This window comes from Phocoena phocoena, chromosome 21, assembly GCF_963924675.1.
Source record: "Phocoena phocoena chromosome 21, mPhoPho1.1, whole genome shotgun sequence".
Taxonomy (NCBI): domain Eukaryota; kingdom Metazoa; phylum Chordata; class Mammalia; order Artiodactyla; family Phocoenidae; genus Phocoena; species Phocoena phocoena.
The window spans coordinates 19,301,607-19,319,733 of record NC_089239.1 but is presented as its reverse complement, the minus strand read 5'-3'; the positions used below and the strand labels follow the sequence as shown (position 1 = coordinate 19,319,733).

Here is an 18,127-nt window from a genome sequence, read left to right as displayed (position 1 = left end):
TAAGAGAAGAAGTACCAGGGAATTCCCTGGCGGTCCAGTAGTTAGGACTCGGCACTTTCACTGCCATGGCCTGGCCCGATCCCTGGTCAGGGAGCTATGATCCCGCAAGCTGCATGGTGCGGCTGTAAAAAAAAAAAAAAGTACCATTATTCCAAATACCAAACCAAGCTCCAGCGTGTCTATTTAAACAATCTAAGTGGGTTGTCAACACAGATTCAAGTGTCAGATAATGGCAGGAGGCAGGCAGTTGGGTGTTTGTTACAGGGACTGTGCAACCAGTCCTGGGAAGAGTGAGGTTTAAGCACTAAAACTCTCACCACTGTGTTGAGAGTGCTGGGAGCAGAACTTAGGAACTTAGGAAACTTAGGAAACAAGGAGTAAGGCAAGAAATCGGTTACTAGGAAATTGAAATACCAAGGACAGCGCAGAACTGACTGTATAAGTAGGAGTTGGGTAGAAGAGTCATAGGGACAGGGTCTAGACAAACTATTATAGTGTGTGTGTGTGTGTGTGTGTGTGTGTGTGTGTGTTAAAAAATTATAGCATGCATAATATGATAATAGACATTCTAGATAATAGACATTCTAGATGACTGTTTCTGGGTATAACAGCTAAAAAAATTCCAGAAGGCAGTAGATCTGTTTTTATGATTATGTGTTTATGATGGTGTGTTTATGATGAAGCAAGCATGAAGGAGAAGGAGGAATAAGCTATGAAATATAAATCCAGTTCAATTGTATTTTATTTTTCAGCATATAGGAAAATAGTACTAGAGAGCCTACCAAGGACAAACACTCAATAAATAAAATATATAAGACATAAATTCTAAGAAAATATATAATATATTTATATAATATATAATATTATATAAAATATATAAAAATTTGCTCACACCAAAGTGTATGTTTTTGTTCTCCTTAAATTAAAAAATTAAGTATACATGTATATGATCTGTAGAAATAAATTTCTTTGTTCTTATTTACAAGTTACTGTATTATTACTAAATCAATTATTTTCTGAATTCTAATTCATCTCATAGTAGAAAATGCCTAATTACATACAACCTAGCAATTTTTGAAAACAATGCACAAATCACATGTTTTTTTTTTTTTTTTGCAAAAACAGGTACAAAGTTTATTATTAGAGACACAGCATACATGTGGGAGAGCACACAGAGAAACAGTTTATTTATTTAAGACAGAAGCGAGGCAGAAATACACACCCAGAGAGAAAGGGTGTGGGTGTCCTCCCTAATGAGGAGCGCAGTAAAGAGGGGGTCAAATCATGTATATAGGGCAGTTCTTCCAGGTCTTTGTTTACCTTTGGCCAGTTATCTTGTTTCTTTTTTCACACCTGACCTGCCCTAGAAATCTCTCCAACATGCATGCACATCTTTTTGCCAAGATGGATTTCAGTGCAGAGGCCTGTGGGAGATTTGACAACATTTGTTATGGGGTCGTGCCCCTCCCTTTTTGACCCCTGAGGAGCTTTTCTGCACATATGCAGTTGGGAAGGTAATAGATGTGGTCATCTTATCTCTTTACTCTAGCAGAGCTCAGCTCCTGCCCTAACTTTGTCTTTGGAGTGTCAGGGAAAACAAAGCTCCAATTTACTCCGCTGGACAAACTCCAGCTGTCCAGCCCAAGGCCCCATCTACCTCCTATCTCAGTATCTTTTTTTTTTTTTTGAATTTTATTTTATTTTATTTTTTATACAGCAGGTTCTTATTAGTCATCCATTTTATACACACCAGTGTATACACGTCAATCCCAGTCTCCCAATTCATCACACCACCACCATTTTTATACAACATATAATTAAACGTATTTTTTTAATCTTTTGGGTGTGATTGAATTATGTGCCTACATTAAAAGATTGTAGTACCAAATTCACACTAATTGGTGACAATCATAACAGCCTTTGGTATCACATCTGTTCAGCCAAGACCACTAGTTTAACCATGCCCACTTCTGCAGGAGCCCCCAGTCTTTATGAGACAGTCTCTCAAGGCAGTATGTGTAGTGGTTATTGTAGAGAGTCCAAAGCCTGGTTTCAAAGTCCAGTTGCCCTTGCTAGCCATGGCCTTTGCGCAAGTTACTTGACCTCTATGTGCCTCATATTCCTCATCTGTAACATGGAAGTGATAAGAATACCTATCTCTTTGTTGTAAAGATCAAATGAGTTGGACTTTCCTGGCGGTGCAGTGGTTGAGAGTCCGCCTGCTGATGCAGGGGACACGGGTTCGTGCCCCGGTCCGGGAAGATCCCACATGCCGTGGAGCGGCTGGGCCCGTGAGCCATGGCCGCTGAGCCTGCGCGTCCGGAGCCTGTGCTCCGCAACGGGAGAGGCCACAACAGTGAGAGACCCGCGTACCGCAAAAAAAAAAAAAAAGAATCCGCCTACCAACGCAGGGGACACGGGTTCGATCCCTGGTCTGGGAAGATCCCACATGCCATGGAGCAACTAAGCCCGTGCTCCACAACTACTGATCCTGTGCTCTAGAGTCCATGAGCCACAGCTACTGAGCCTGCGCACCTCTTGTTGCTCTGCAACAAGAGAAGCCACCGCAAGAAGAAGCCCGCGCACCGCAACAAAGTAGCCCCCGCTTGCCGCAACTAGAGAAAGCTCATGTGCAGTAACGAAGACCCAACGCAGCCAAAAATAAAAAATTTTTAAAAAGAGCAAATGAGTTAATACATGTAACATGATTACAAAAGCATTTAGCATTTAGCTCAATGAGTGCCAGCTATCTATCTACATTATTATATCTTCTCTCCCTTGTTTTCAGAGGAAAGAGCCCACCAACCCTCCCATACAAGAATATTGCAACTTCCTCTCTCTCCTCTTAAGTTTTATCTTATGTTGCCTGGGGGTAAGGATGGCAGTGGTAGGGCCAGTTCTGGCATTCCCCAGCATGCTCTGTGGCGTGGTGGCTGAGTTCATGCTGGCCTTTCTTTGAGTTTAGAATGTGGGGTACTTAGTGCCTTTGGTTCTCAGCTTTGGGCTCAGCCACCATTCTGGGACAAGAGGAAAAAGCTCATTTGGCAGGCTGTCATGTCACTTCTTGAAGCTTCAACATTCAGCCTTCCAAAATGGCTTGCTTTCTGCATGATCAGAGAAGGTGTTCACCTCACCCAGTTTAACACAGTGTCTATCAAACAGAGGGCAGGTATCCTTGGCCTCACTCTAGCATTATGTAAGTATCCAAAAATTCTTTTTTTTTTTTAAACTCCCATGAACACAGAGCTCTTTAGCCCCCCTCCTGGGGGCATTGAGTGTGTCGAAACATTTTGAAAAGCATAGTTTTAAATATTTAGCTAATATTTTAAACACTACATTGCTTGAACTTTCTATCACAGTGTAAGTCACATTTCCCCCAGGCAGGCTCCTTAACTTATTTGCTATAAGCAATTGAGCTACTGGCACTTTTTTGATGTTTATTTATTTGTTGGGGTTTTGTTTTTTTTTTTCAGTTGAAATCCTTCCTCTGGATCTTAAGTTGTGTTTGGCATTTTCCTCTGGGAAGAAGAAAAATTTTTTAAAAACTTAAACTCAGAGTTGGCATAAAATAAAAACAAATAGAAAATGTTGGCTGAAAACTCCATATTCACAGAGTTTTCCAGAGGCAACTGTTATAGCTAATCATTTTCATATTTGCTTGGAAAATGGTCTGGAACTTGTGAGTCTTTACTATTCAGCTCTTTGGTAGGTAATTAAATGTAAGCAAAGAGCTCCTTTCCTAACAACGTTAAAATCTGCTTACTTTAATGAAAAATATTGTGTGATATACTTGATCACAGATGTAAGCTTTTGAATAACATTGAACTAATTTTAGATAATCATTTTCCCATTGTTTTTCTGCTTGTTTAATTGCCAAAACAGGATTTTTAAAAAATAATCCAGCATGTATAAAGAACACTTGGGCTTCTGAATCTCAAAAATAAATATATGAATAAAACCTAAATCGTTAGAAAAATGAACATTTCACCAAAGCAGTAGTATATGATTGGTCTCAACCTGATAAGGGTTTTTAGAAAGTGATGAAGGTTCTTTATTTTCATTTCTCTTCTGATTCCTATTGGCTATTCAATCTATTTAATGTGGAGTATATTTTATTTGTAACAAAATTGTTGTAGACAATTTGGCATCAAAACAATGAAAGTGAAGAAAGAACTTAAAATATGCTAAAAGAATGGAATTATCCAATCAGGAAGAGAAATTTTTTATTGGGTACAATTTAACATAAAACATTATATTAGTTTCTGGTGTACGACATAAGGATTTGATATTTGTATGTATTGTGAAATAATCACCACGGTAAGTCTAGTTAACATCCATTGCCATACATAGTTACAGAATTGTAGAAAATGTTTTTTTTCTTAAAAAGGAAGGAAATAAAATGATAAGGGTAAAATTTGAAAGTTTGTGATGTTAAATTATAGTATTTTTATTCAAAAGTCTGTGACTGGGTTTCCTTGAAACTATCTCTTTACAGTGGCCATGAATTCAACTACCCTAAAACATAGCTTCCTGGGCGTCTAAACAACAGTGAGTCCATACTTGCCATATTCTCGAAGTCAGTACAGATCAGCCTAGATAAGACCAAATAGATATTAATTTATCCCACGCTCAAGTGGTTTAAGAAACAGATATTATTTTTTGGTGACAAACTGGTAGCTATGTTTGCTTCAGGGGTCAAAGAAATACCATAGCAAAGGAGACTGTGGGGACAAAAGTAGAATCTTGCAGTTTTCAGCAAAAACATCTAAGAATGCATGGACTGTTATAAATTTCAGTGGGTTAGTAAAAAATCTGATGAGACTGGGAGGTTATAAGAATCTAACCAGAAGATTACTATTTTGAGTTCACTTCCAGATGTTCAGAATGATTTATGTTGCTCTAAGTCAGGATAATCTATATTAAATTATTTGTTTGGTGTTATATTTCTACTTTCATTTTAGTGTCACAGGAGAGAAAATTTCCTCTGTTCTGTCTGATAAAGCTATAAGTTTCACTTAAATATACTGTGCTTAACTGAAACATATACTTTTAATTGTTTTCTACAAGAATCAGAAATGAAAAACCAGATACATACTTCACTGTTTTATTTTTTCCATGATCATATCAAGAAGGCAGATGTTAGTTAAATACTAGGAAAAGAAATAAATAAGAATTTCCTAATAGCCACTGGAAGATGTACAAGATTCAGTTTTAAACAGCTGCTTATCTACATCATGTATTTATCTGTCTCCATTAGTATTGAGTAATCTCATTCAGAGGCTCCCTTTAAAAAAAAGAGACAGATAACAAGTACTGCATTACCTTGTTTTCCAAACAGATTGTTCAGAGATTTTCAATGATGGGTATAAGCAGAGTGGATTTTACCAAATCAAACCTCTCCAGAGCCCAGCAGAATTCTCTGTTTATTGTGACATGTCCGATGGAGGAGGGTGGACTGTAATTCAGAGACGATCTGATGGCAGTGAGAACTTTAACAGGTGTGTTAATTATGACATAAGGATTTCTCTGGAGTAGGAAATGTGAGGTTTACAATAAGTTAAGCCTTTTTATTATATCCTGAAGTGTATTAATTAGACAGAATTTCATTCTCTCTTAATAATAATAAAATACATTAGCTAATCAAGAAAATATTGGGGGTAGGGATGGAGGTGCACACCTTGGGTACTGCAAAGGTCCATTTGGATTTTGCTAAAGTCAGCTTTCACTTTAATTTTTTAGAGACTGGAATGACTATGAAAACGGCTTTGGAAATTTTGTCCAAAAAAATGGTGAATATTGGCTGGGTAATAGAAATCTTCACTTATTGACTACACAAGGTAAAGTTTGCCTAATATCAACTTCATCTGAAATACAATAAAAAGAACACAAATATTTTTCACTAAATCATAGGCAATAGAACTAATTCAGTAACTACTATGATTTGCAGATGGCAATGATCGCTTTTGGGCAATAATTCCCTTTGTAAAATGTGGCTGCTTGCACCTGGGTTGTGGGAGGGAGATTTCTCATATATTTTTGTTCTGTTCCTTGGAAGGAAAACTAATGTTATAATCATTCTTTTTAAATGCCTTGAGTGCCTCAAAACATATATATTGTATCAGTTATCTGTTGGCACAATAAAACTGTGTAACAAGACATAAATTTAGTGGCTTGAAACAACACCTGTTTCTTATTTCTCACAGATCTACAGGTTGGCTGGGTGGCTTTGCTGATCAGGGCTGAGCTCTGCTAATCTTGGCTCAGCTTGCTCATGGGTTGATGATCAACTTCCTGGTCACCTGGAGGCTGGCTGTTCTAGGCTAGCCTTGGATAGAATGCTTCAGCTCACTCCATTTGCTCTCTCATCTTCCAGCTGGCTAGTCTGGACTTGCTCTTGAAGCAGAGGCAGAGTTCCAAGAGAGACAGTGGAAGCACATAACGTTCTTGAGACGCAGACTCAGAAATGGCACATGGTCATTTTCACTGCCTTCTATTGGTGAAAGCAAGTCACAGGACCAACTCAGACGTAAGGGGAAAGGAAATAGACTTAATGGGAGGAGTTACGAAGTCTCATTGCAAAGGGAAGGGTGAAGAATTGAGGAATTATGGCAGTTTTTTGGAATCAAATACCACAATATACTAAATATTTTTGTTCCCATTCCACTTCCAAATTTTATTTTGAAAAATTTCCAAGACACAGCAAAACTGGGAAAAGTTTCAACCTACCACCGAGATTTTACATTAACATTTTAATCCCGTATCTATCCATCTATCCATCCATCAATCTATTTTTTTGGACATATTTCAAAGTAAATTGTGTACATCTGTATAAGTCCCCCTATATGCTTTTGCATGGATATCTTTAACTAGAGTTCAGTATTTGTCTAAAATATCACGAGTTTAATAATTCGTTGTCCAAGCTTCTCTTTCCCATGTTCTTTTGCTCCAATCCTTTACCTTCCTTACCTTAGTTGCTATCTCAGATTATAGTCAGTTCCACTCAAATCTGATTCTTAATGTTTCATAAAAGGCAACTGTATCGCTCAGGAAAACATGCTAAATCACACTGGCAATACACTAAATGTAAGAGCAAGGGTTTATTTTTTCCAAATAAGTTAAGGAAAGTGATTGGTGCTTCTATATTCATAATAGTATGATCATAATTATAGAGATCTTTGAGACACCAGAATAGTAACTCAGAGAGGATGGATAATCCTAGACGTCTGATGCTTTCTTTGTATATTCTTCTTGTGATCAGTGCTCTCTAAATTTCAATGTACTTATTATCCCACTTTTAAGTGTTTTATGATAGATATATAACATTTATCATACCAGCTTCTGTTTCTTTCACACATTAATATGCATCTGATTTCTTGTTGAAACTATGAAAACCCCAAGAAGTAACCTTTGGCTCCTTCTAAACATACAAAATTCAAAGTTATTATTTTTCAAATTATTATTAAGTGTTTATTTGCCCAGATGCGCTTTGCCAACACATCTGCTTCCCCTTCAGGTTTTGATTGGTGTTTCAGGCTGGCTACTCTCACGGTAGCAAAAATGTATTGATCAGTTCCAGGCGTCGCAACTGCATATCACATCATCCCAAGGAAAAACAGTGCCTTTGACCTTGCATTTCTTAATTATGAGAGCCTTTAAGGCTAAGGAGTTGCCTCTGAAAATAGCTTTATCCCCATTATACACATTTTGGCTGAAGTGTTTGTAATAAGGTTAATTTAGAAATGGTCTGTAATTGAACTTTTATTTACTCATTGACCAAAGAGATATTTAGATGATTACCTAAAAGTCTGAATCTCTTCCATAATACAAAGCACTTTTTTTAGGAGTCTTGACTTAGCCTGTGTTACTGCTCTTGTCCCCTTTGCAGTCTTAGCTCACATAACATTTAGTATGTTTTGATCAGGTGAAAGTGGCCTCTTCCTTGAAACCCCACTTTAGAGAGCTCCATGGGACAAGGAATTTGTGGGGCCAGAGTGCCTCCTAGACTCGCTCCAGTGGTGGGGAATCTAGCATTCCCTGCCCAAGAAGCCTTGAACTTGTCTCCAGGACCTGCGCATGCCTCTTCTTCATCTGTCCCCACTGTGGGACAATTATACAGCTGGTGTGTTCACCCCTAACTCTGAGGGGAGGTAAAGAAAGAGCTTTTATTTTGGTGTAAAAAGAGCGTGGGTGTGCAGCCTGGAACGCCCATGCGTGTGGGCAAAGCCCCTTGCTGTGTGTGGTGGAGACAGAGGTGGAAGAGAAGGGAAGTAGACCACAGACCAGGCCTGCATGCCGTGTCTCCATGTTCCGGCCCAGAACTGGGAGGCAGCCAAGACTAAATTCAAACCTGATCTTACAGGTCACTGTGAAAGTTTATTTATCAAAGTAGGAGGATTGAATATAGTTATTATCTAACAGTTTGATTTATAACTTTTTATGTTTCTGACAATAGTTCTATTTCTGAAAAAGAATAGTCTTTGTTATTTGCAAATGATGGGACAATGAAGAAAAGATGATTACTTGATGATATCAACTATTTCAGTCATTATTTATATTTAAGATCAACATTCTTACCAAAAGTAAGAAAAAGAGGATAAACGTTTAAACGTCTTAAAACTTCTTTTATTGTTAGATTTCTTAATCTACTTACTAAAAAATGACTTGCTTTCTGTTGTTCTTTGCCAAGTGAATTACACTGGTTTTTACCTGTGATAGATGTAGTAGAAATGTTCTACCTTTAATATTGCGTCCCTAATTTTTTTCGAGTAAAGTACACAACAAAACATTCACGTTGTAAATACAATGGAGTCACTGCTTATTCTTTGAAAACTGACTCATGGCAGAAGGAAATGGTCTAAGTAAAATAGAGCCGCAAATTGTTTTTAAGCCTCAGTAAGTCAGTGTCATCTTACAAATTAAAAAAAAAAAACTACGATTTTTTTTTTCAGGAGACTACACATTAAAAATCAACCTTGCAGATTTTGAAAAAAATAGCCGTTACGCACAATACAGAAATTTCAAAGTTGGAGATGAAAAGGTACTAACATTTTCAAATAACTAACATCATGAATTAACATGTAAAACATACAATATAAACCTGAAGTCAGGGGAAACAAAAATATGCAATAGAACCTAATCTTTTATTTATTAAATAAGCCTGTTAAAATAGTAACAACTGATAATGGAAGTCACCTCTTTTCCTTTAGAATTCCTATGATTTGCATATTGGGGAATATTCTGGAACAGCTGGAGACTCCCTGGCAGGGAATTTTCATCCTGAAGTGCAATGGTGGGCCAGTCACCAAAGAATGAAATTCAGCACATGGGACAGAGATAATGACAACTACGAAGGGAACTGTGCAAAAGAAGATCAGTCTGGCTGGTGGTTTAACAGGTTTGACATTTTATAAACATAATTGTAGTGGTGTTGATGATTGCTCACTGGTGGGCATTAATTATAATATATGAGGTGATGTTGGTCTTCTTTGTGATACTGGTATTATTAAATAAACATCTTTATAAGAATTCTTAAGTGATGAAGTACCTTTAAGGATTTGTTCACTGTGTACGTTAGTAAAGCTTGAAAAATGTATCATAGAAATAAATCAAATTACTGCTTTTACAAAGATTCTTTGCAAACGGAATCATGGGCGAGTTATTATAAGTAGTGGGTCACAAATTGACACAAAGAAATAGAGAACATTTTCGACGTTCTAATAACCAAGTAGCTCTCCACCTTCTCGTATCATACCAAATGGCCATGTTATTGTAATTTTTACTTTTCATTTACTGTGACTTTTATTAAATCATTGAATCCAAGCTCCTTCCAATGCATAAGTTTCCTCTACAACATTCCTGAAACCTAATTCCACCTTCTCATTGAATACTTCAATGTTACTTTATCAGCAAATTTATTCCATTTTTGATTGTACTAAATCAGTTTTTCTTCATTTTCCTTTTATTTGCCTGAAATCTTCCTTCTTATTACTTTGCCAGTTTTTTTTCTCAGTAGCTACAGAGTAATTGTATTCTTTTTCAACTTAATATCTTCGGGTGCTGGATAAGAAGATATTTATTGTATTCCTCAATGTTTTCTCTTCTCTAAGCTAGATATGCCTCATTCCTGTAACTGTTCTCCACCCACGATGGTATCCAGACAGTACCCTTTGTTGTAATCACAAAGTTAAGGCAGGAATGGAAAAATTCAAACAGTCTTCCTTAGAAATAACCTGATAAGCCTGCTATGTCTGCGAAGCAGATGTGCTCAGACTGTTAGGCAGTACATGAGCTTTGAACATCTTTTCTATTTAGAAGACAGGGGCCCCCTCAAAATAACTTTGCATTACAGAATCTTTAGTGAGTATTTCTGGCATGCCGTGTTTTCCATGTAATTGAGGACTAATCATTTAAATTCCATAATCCAAATGTTAACATTTTTTTGATTATGTAAATACTTTAAAAACATTAAGCATCCTCTATTTTATGAAGTGGAGGTATGCCAGACATATGTCTATTTTCCCTAAAATCATGAGAATCGCCATTATGAACATCATGTGTTATTGTGATGTGCTGATTTTAGAGTTGTAGATTCTATGGAGGTACAGCTTGTTGTATATAGTGTGGAGTGTCAAGTTGAATCTAAATAGTTGTAAAAACACTATTTTATCTGGATTTTGCTTTTTTCAAAGTTTGAATCCATTTAATTTTTGGTCATTTTGTAAGGGAAGTGGAACACACACAGCAGTGAGAGGAGACAGAGAAACAAAGTTATCTTTCCTGTTTAACAAGTTGAAGGTGGTGTTAATCTTTTTCCCTAGTGGTTTTCTTGTTCTCTTAAAACCATCTTTATCAGCTTCTCTTCATCCTCCTTTTTCTTCCCGTTATTCTAAGTTAACCTTATGTAAGAATTATCAGCATTATGTAAAACATCTATAATTCACAAAGTTGCAAGCATCCCTTAATGTTTGTTTTGGAACAGAATTCCATACACGGAAATAACAACCACAATGTTACTGTTAGCAGGAGATCAAAACTAAGTACCTACCCAGTTGAACAACAGCTGGCACACAGATTAACAGGCGCTAATAAACGATTTACTTGACTTTAAAGATAGGGGTTCAGGAAGGACAAAGAAAGGCAATTCAGTTGCTGGAGCCACCCAAGGAGCCTGCATTATCCTTGGAGGCAAAGGAGATGATAAGGCTGTGCAGGTGGAAAAACAGAAAAGCTGGAGAGAAAGTCAATTGTTCCAGGAGCTCAGTGCTACTTCTACCATACCTGCTACTTCTGTGGTTTAACTCCATCATCCTCTTCCTCCTTACTCTTTATTTTTCTGTCCCATAGTTCTTCCAAGTTACATGAAATCTTGGCACTTCATAAGTATATTCCACTTACAAGGCGTTCCTTCTCTGCATAGCAAACTAATCACTGAGTGTTGACGTCTTCTCTGCTTTTCTGGTGTAGCATCTCATGTGTGTGCTCACAGCTACTTCTTCACCAAGGAAGCCCCAATCTAGCTTCAAGTCCAGGCTGTTCTAGAACCTGGAAGATGCTGGAAAATTGGTCTTAGAATTCCTAAGATTTCCTCTGTTGACCAGAGTCAGTTTCCTAATAGCATTCAAATCACAGACCAAATAAAAAAGTACATGTAGTAAATGTCTATAGGAAGACAGAAATATGTCAAAATATATGTTCTAGAGGCTCAATTTAGAGTATTTTGTCTTTTTTTTTTTTTTTTCGGTACGCAGGCCTCTCACTGCTGTGGCCTCTCCCATTGCGGAGCACAGGCTCCGCACGCGGAGGCTCAGAGGCCATGGCTCACGGGCCCAGCCGCTCCGCGGCATGTGGGATCTTCCCGGACCGGGGCACGAACCCGTGTCCCCTGTATCGACAGGCAGACTCTCAACCACTGCGCCACCAGGGAAGCCCAGTATTTTGCCTTTTGACATTACTTTCCATTGCAGTTTTTAAAACACAGTAGGCTCTTAACACTTGCAGATTTAGCATACATGGTTTGGATTAGTTACATCAGTTTAAGTTAGGAGGACAGTACGGTCAGCAGGAGAGAATTACAAGGCGGGTAAGGGATTCAAGCCAGCCACTCAGCGTTTATGGGTAAATTATATGCTTTCTTTGATTCAGTAATTTAGGTGCTTTCCAAAGATTTTAAGAACTATTCCTTGTGAATGTTCTCCTTATGTCCTAATGTCTGATATCTTTTCATTGGTTATATCAATAAATATACAGTAACTAATTTCATAACAGTACACAGAGAATTATCACCTATCCTCAGTTTATCCATATCAGGAACAAAATTTACAGATTCCAAAGGAGGAAGGGGGACATTTAAAAATTTGTGATAACCTAACCAACTTATCTAGGTTGGAGCAATAAATGTAAAAAGTTAACTCAGCAACTAAGACAAATGATTATTGTCTGATGGCTGGGGAAATTTTAAATGGTGGTTTAGGTTTTGTCTTCTTATCCTTGAGCTTAAAATAATTGATGTACTATTGCCTTTTAAGAGGGAGGAAGGGAATTTGAATTACGAAAGCTAAGTCTTGGCAGCAGATGGATGAACACTGTAAGTGTAAAGTATACAGGGGAGCTGGCAAATAGAGCAGCGCGCCACGCCTTGCTTTGTTAACCCATACTGCTCTGGCTAAGGCTCAGGCTTACAAGGTCGTGTTTTTGCTTGCTTGTTTTCTCCCTCCCTCCCTCCCTCCCTCCCTTCCTTCCTCCCTTCCTTCCTTCCTCCCTTCCTTTTCTATTAAGAAGAGAACTCCTTCTTTATCAGTACTCTATAAGTGGCCTAGGTTTTATCCTGAGAGTTGTTATGGTACTAAAACCCACCAGTTTAAAAAACTCATGTTGTAGAATCACTTGGCTTTTGGAAACTGATAAATATTCCCTTATCTAAAAATGGCAGAGGGAGTTCCCTGGTGGTCCAGTGGTTAGGACTCCACACTCTCACTGCCAAGGGTGTGGGTTCAATCCCTGTATGGGGAACTAAGATCCCACAAGCCGCTCGGTGTGGCCAAAAAAAAAGACAGAATTCATAATTAAAATGTTTTTAATCATTTGCTAGCAAAATAAAATGGTTTCTTTCAAAGGGTATTTTTCTAGTCTGATTGTTTTGTGTTTATTTTTCCTCCCACTAGGTGTCACTCTGCAAACCTGAATGGTTTATATCACACTGGCCCCTACACGGCTAAATCAGACAATGGGATAGTCTGGTACACCTGGCATGGATGGTGGTATTCCTTGAAATCTGTGGTTATGAAAATTAGGCCAAATGATTTTATTCCAAATATTGTTTAATTGTCCCTGCTGGGCTTTCATTTCTGCAGTTCATCTTGGTTTAAGTGATTTGAAAAATAGCAAATCTGAACCTTCACATGTATAATGATGGCAGTTGTTATGTGCACTACTTTTCTTACTTGCCTTTATGACTTAATGTACTTTCAGTACAGCAAATATGTGATATTCACCAAATAAATGTAGATTATGTTACTATTTAATTGAATTCCTACGTGCAAAGGACTACAATAAGAGATTATTGCTGAACAAAAAATAAAAAGCATAGAGTATATACATGACTTGGGAGATAACACAGCATAAACTTATAATAAATTACATATGAATGTAGTTTTAAAAATACATGAAAAATATCCAGCAAATAATGAATTGCCAAATCAACTGCGTGGAAAATAAATATTATGAATCGAGAATGAACTCAGGTCTCTGACTGCAAAGCTAGAACTTTAAATACAACCCAGGATCTTAATCACTATAAAACACTTTCTCGTATTTTTAGGATGTTTATGTAGATTACACACTTCTTTCAGAAGCCTCATTTTAATTCTTATACCAATCCTGTGAGGTATTATTATCCCCATTTAAAAGAGCTGAGAATCTGAGAGGCTGTTATTGCTCCAAGTTACAAAGCTAATAAGTAGGGGAACAAGGACTCAAATCCAAGTCTTCACATGCTGAATCAAATGTATTGCACCCACGCTGCAACTTCTGGGATGTGTCAGACACAGAGGACGCACTTCAAACCCACGTGAAGTTTTTTGGATAAAAACATACACTAACCATACAACCACAAAAATATAAATAATTCTAAAAGCTGATAAGTATGAAGAAAAAATGTGTGCCTGGGGGATGTATAGCAGGGAACCTGACCTGGCTTGGGGAAGGGGGGGGTCAGAGAAGTTTCCCAGAAGAACTAACTTTTTGAGCTGAGATCTTTTAACTAGATGTTATGTGGGAAATCATTGCAGGCAGAGAGAAATCCTTGTGTAAAGTACACAAAGCAAAAAGTGCATGGAAACAAAAAAAGGCTAGAGAGGCAATATGACTTAGTGATCCTTACATCCTTAAACCACGGATTCTGCCAGCTAATAGCTGTGTGACCTTGGGTAGGTACTTAACTTCTCTGAACTTCAGTAATCTCATCTGTAAGATGAAGATTATAACAGTACCTGCCTCATAGGGTTGAGTTGAGGATTACACAAGTAAAGTACTTAGAATAATGCCTTGCACAAAGTAAGCAGTCAATAAGAACTAGCCGTAATTATTAGTGAAGTTGGCATTAAGGGGCAATAATAACAGATGTCTTGAAATAATGGGTCACATAAAGATGTTAAGGTTGGGACTTCCCTAGTGGTCCAGTGGCTAAGACTCCGCACTTCCACTGCAGGGGCCGTGGGTTCGAGCCCTGGTCGACAAACTAAGATCCCACATGCTTCCCGGGCTGCCAAAACAAACAAAAAAGATGTTAGGGTTAGTTGTACTGATACTTTATCCTCTAAACAGTGCTTCCCAAAGCAGGCTTCTCAAACTTTAATGTCATACCAATCACCTGGGCATCTAGTTAAAGTGATTCTGGGGTGGGGCCTCAGCTTCTAGTTGTTTAACAAGTTTTCAGGTGATGCATATTTAGGAATCTGGTCTAGGGATCCCACTTGGAAAAATGTAGGCAACGGTAGTTCTGTGGAATAGTAATAGTTAATACAGGAAGAAAAGGGCTCCTTGATCAAATGAGTCTAGGAGAAGACACAAAATTCAACAGATTTCTTCTCTTGAGTCTTTCTCAGGTCCTTTAATATGCTTAGGTGCATTGTGAAGTTCCAAAAGGAACATACAGTAGTCCCCCCGCTTACCTGCAGTTTCCCTTTCCAAGGTTTCAGTTACCCACCGTCAACCATGGTCTGAAAATTTCGAATAGAAAATTTCAGAAATGAACAATTTACATTTGAAATCATGCAGCTTCTGAGTAGCGTAATGAAAGCTTGCGTGCATCTGCTGCATCCCGCGCGGTCGTAAATCTTCCCTTTGTCTGGAGTTTCCCACCTGTTACTTAGTAGCCGCTTCAGTATCCGATCAACTGTCTGGGTAACGCAATGCTTATATTCAAGAGACCCTTGCTTTACTTCATAATGGCCCCCAAGCGCAAAAGTAGTGATGCTATTGGTTCGGATGTGCCAGAGAGGAGCTGTAAAGTGCTTCATTTAAGTGAAAAAGTGAAAATTCTCAGTGAGGAAAGAAAAAAAATCATCTGCTGGGATTGCTAAGATCTACGGTAAGACCGAATCTCCTTTCTGTGAAATTGTGAAAAAAAAAGAAATTTGTGCTGGTTTTGCTGTCGCACCTCAAACTGCAAAAATTACAGCCACAGAGCATGGAAAGTGCTTAGTTAAGATGGAAAAGGCATTACATTTGTACAATAAAATGTTGTGGGAGAAAGAGACCATGGTCATATAACTTTTATTACAGTGTATTATTATTTTATTATTGTTATTAATCTCTTACTATGCCTGATTTATAAATTAAACTTTATCATTGGTATGTATGTATAGGAAAAAAAGTATATATAGGGTTCAGTACAGTCCACGGTTTTAGGCATCCGCTGAGGACCTTTGAATGTATTCTCCGCAGATAAAGGGTGAACCATTTTTGCACTTTTGGATCTAGTTAGGAGTGTGTTCAGCTGCAAGATGTACATCACTTATTATGGAAGTCCAGACGAATGGGGATTTGTTCATCTTACATAACAAGAACTCAGGAGGTAGGAGGTTGCTGACCTTGGTTCAGTGCTCTGCAGTGTGGAAGCTGATCTCTCTGCAACTCACTTTGCCCTCCCTTCAAAATCACAAGTTTTCTACTTCAGTTTCTACTTTGAGTCCATTTGAAAGCAGGAAGAAGGGCGAAGGGTCAATAGACTTCAATTTATGCCTTATTGGCCAGAATTTTGTCATGTAGTTATTCTATCTGGAAGTAAGATCATGAAAGAGAATATTTAATTTTATAGTTGCTAGAATGTACAGGGAAGAAAAGTGTTTGTCAGGGTTCCTGAATTTTTTTAATTTATTTTATTGGAGTATAGTTGATTTACAATGTTGTGTTAATTTCTGCTGTACAGCAAAGTGATTTAGTCATGCATATATATTCTTTTTCATATTCTTTTCCATTATGGTTTATTCCAGGATATTGAATATAGTTCCCTGTGCTACACAGTAGGACCTTGTTGTTTATCCATTCTATGTGTAATAGTTTGCCTCTGCTAATCCCAAACTCCCAGTCCTTCCCTCCCCCATCCCACCCTCCCCCTTGGCAACCACAAGTCTGTTCTCTATGTCTGTGAGTCTGTTTCATAGATAAATGAACTTTTTTTTTTTTAATGCAGTCTTCTGGGAACAGTGTTCCACAGATCATACTTTGGGAAGGTATAAATAATGGGGGACCAGTGGCAATTTTAAATATGGGTATTATTTGCTCAAGTAGTAGCATGAAGACCTCATGCGATTAGGAGATCAAAAGAAGAAAAGCTTTTAAAGGACTAAAAAATGATTTTATAGAGAAGTGGGAGGAGAGCTAAACAAGTATAGTGTTACATAAATCTCAGTGTAATAGTTTTTCAATGCAGAAGGAATGAAAAAGAATTTTAATGCCATAAAAAGATGGAAGAGAAAGAGTTCTAATGAAAAACCTTTGGATTTAGTGATGATGTTATTTGTGTCCTTACGCCTATTTCAATGGACCTAGTGGGGAGAATAGCCAGAGAGCAGGAAATAAAAGCAGTTAGAGAGAATAGATAGGTCATTTGACTTTAGACGTGAGAGAGGGAAGTTGGACTGGTTTACCTGAAGTCAAAACATGAGGAAGACTCCGGTATAAACAAATTCCTCTAAAATTTTACCATTAGAGAGTGGTTTGTTAGATTTTACCCCTTTTTAAAATGCAAATAGGCTTTTGATTTATATCAGGTGATTACATTATGGCAAAGAAACTTGAGCCCCTGTCCCCTTTTTTTTTTAATAAAACGGAAGTATAAAGGAAATGCAAGAATGCTAAATACCTGACATCATTGCAGAAGAGGTTTCCACCAAAAGACAAATGATATTTTTCACAAAAGGTGGGTGGGGAGGTGTCCCTGAAAGTACCAACTTCACAAATTTGCCCAAGATCTACAATTTCAGAAAGGATGCAAATCATAAAATCAAGATCCTTCCTTACAGCCTATAATCTATTGTTTGGTCAACACGAAATTCGTTGGGGAGAAAGACAAGTCAACATATAGGCAGTTAGTCTTCTCCAAGCAATAAACGAGATGGTTTAATGTTTAGCTATTGCCCAGGAAGGTTGCAGTCTAACTGAGGTTTAAATTTTATCTTTGCCTTTTTTTGCTCTGACAAATTACTTTACATCTCTGTGCTGAGTGTTCTCATCTCTAAAATATGAATAATAATATAGTTACCCTATAGTAGTGCTGTGAGGATTAAATGAGATATACTGTGCTTGGCATATACTAAGTGCTCCATAAATATTTACTACGATGACAGTGGTGGTGCTATTGAAGATGAGGAAGATAAAAAAGGAATGTAGTAATGGTGAATTGGAGTGCTGTGTGACCTTTACCAAGAGTTGAAGGTGTGAGAAGAGAGATGGTCAGAGAAGGTTTTCCAGACAAGGTAGCAGATAAAATGAATTATGACTCTGGATAAGCTGTATTTTCTCTGGACAAGCTGTAAGAGCCCCGCAATCCAGGTTCTTCATATTATTGGAATTTAAAATACTAAAAAATTAGGGACTTTTGTGGCGGTCCAGTGGTTAAGACTCCATG

General features: G+C 37.7%; 1 protein-coding gene across 1 annotated transcript in view; it reads left to right on the top strand.

Annotated features, from left to right (window-relative positions):
* The window catches only part of FGL1 (fibrinogen like 1), a 33,031-nt gene extending 19,511 nt beyond the window's left edge, over positions 1-13,520 (top strand). The window contains exons 4-8 of the mRNA XM_065899938.1: positions 5,339-5,498; positions 5,740-5,837; positions 8,949-9,037; positions 9,207-9,394; positions 13,161-13,520. Of these exons, the coding sequence (XP_065756010.1) occupies positions 5,339-5,498; positions 5,740-5,837; positions 8,949-9,037; positions 9,207-9,394; positions 13,161-13,320 (695 nt within the window). The 3' untranslated portion in view covers positions 13,321-13,520. The remainder of the gene's footprint in view (positions 1-5,338; positions 5,499-5,739; positions 5,838-8,948; positions 9,038-9,206; positions 9,395-13,160) is intronic.
* The last annotated feature ends 4,607 nt before the right edge of the window (positions 13,521-18,127 follow it).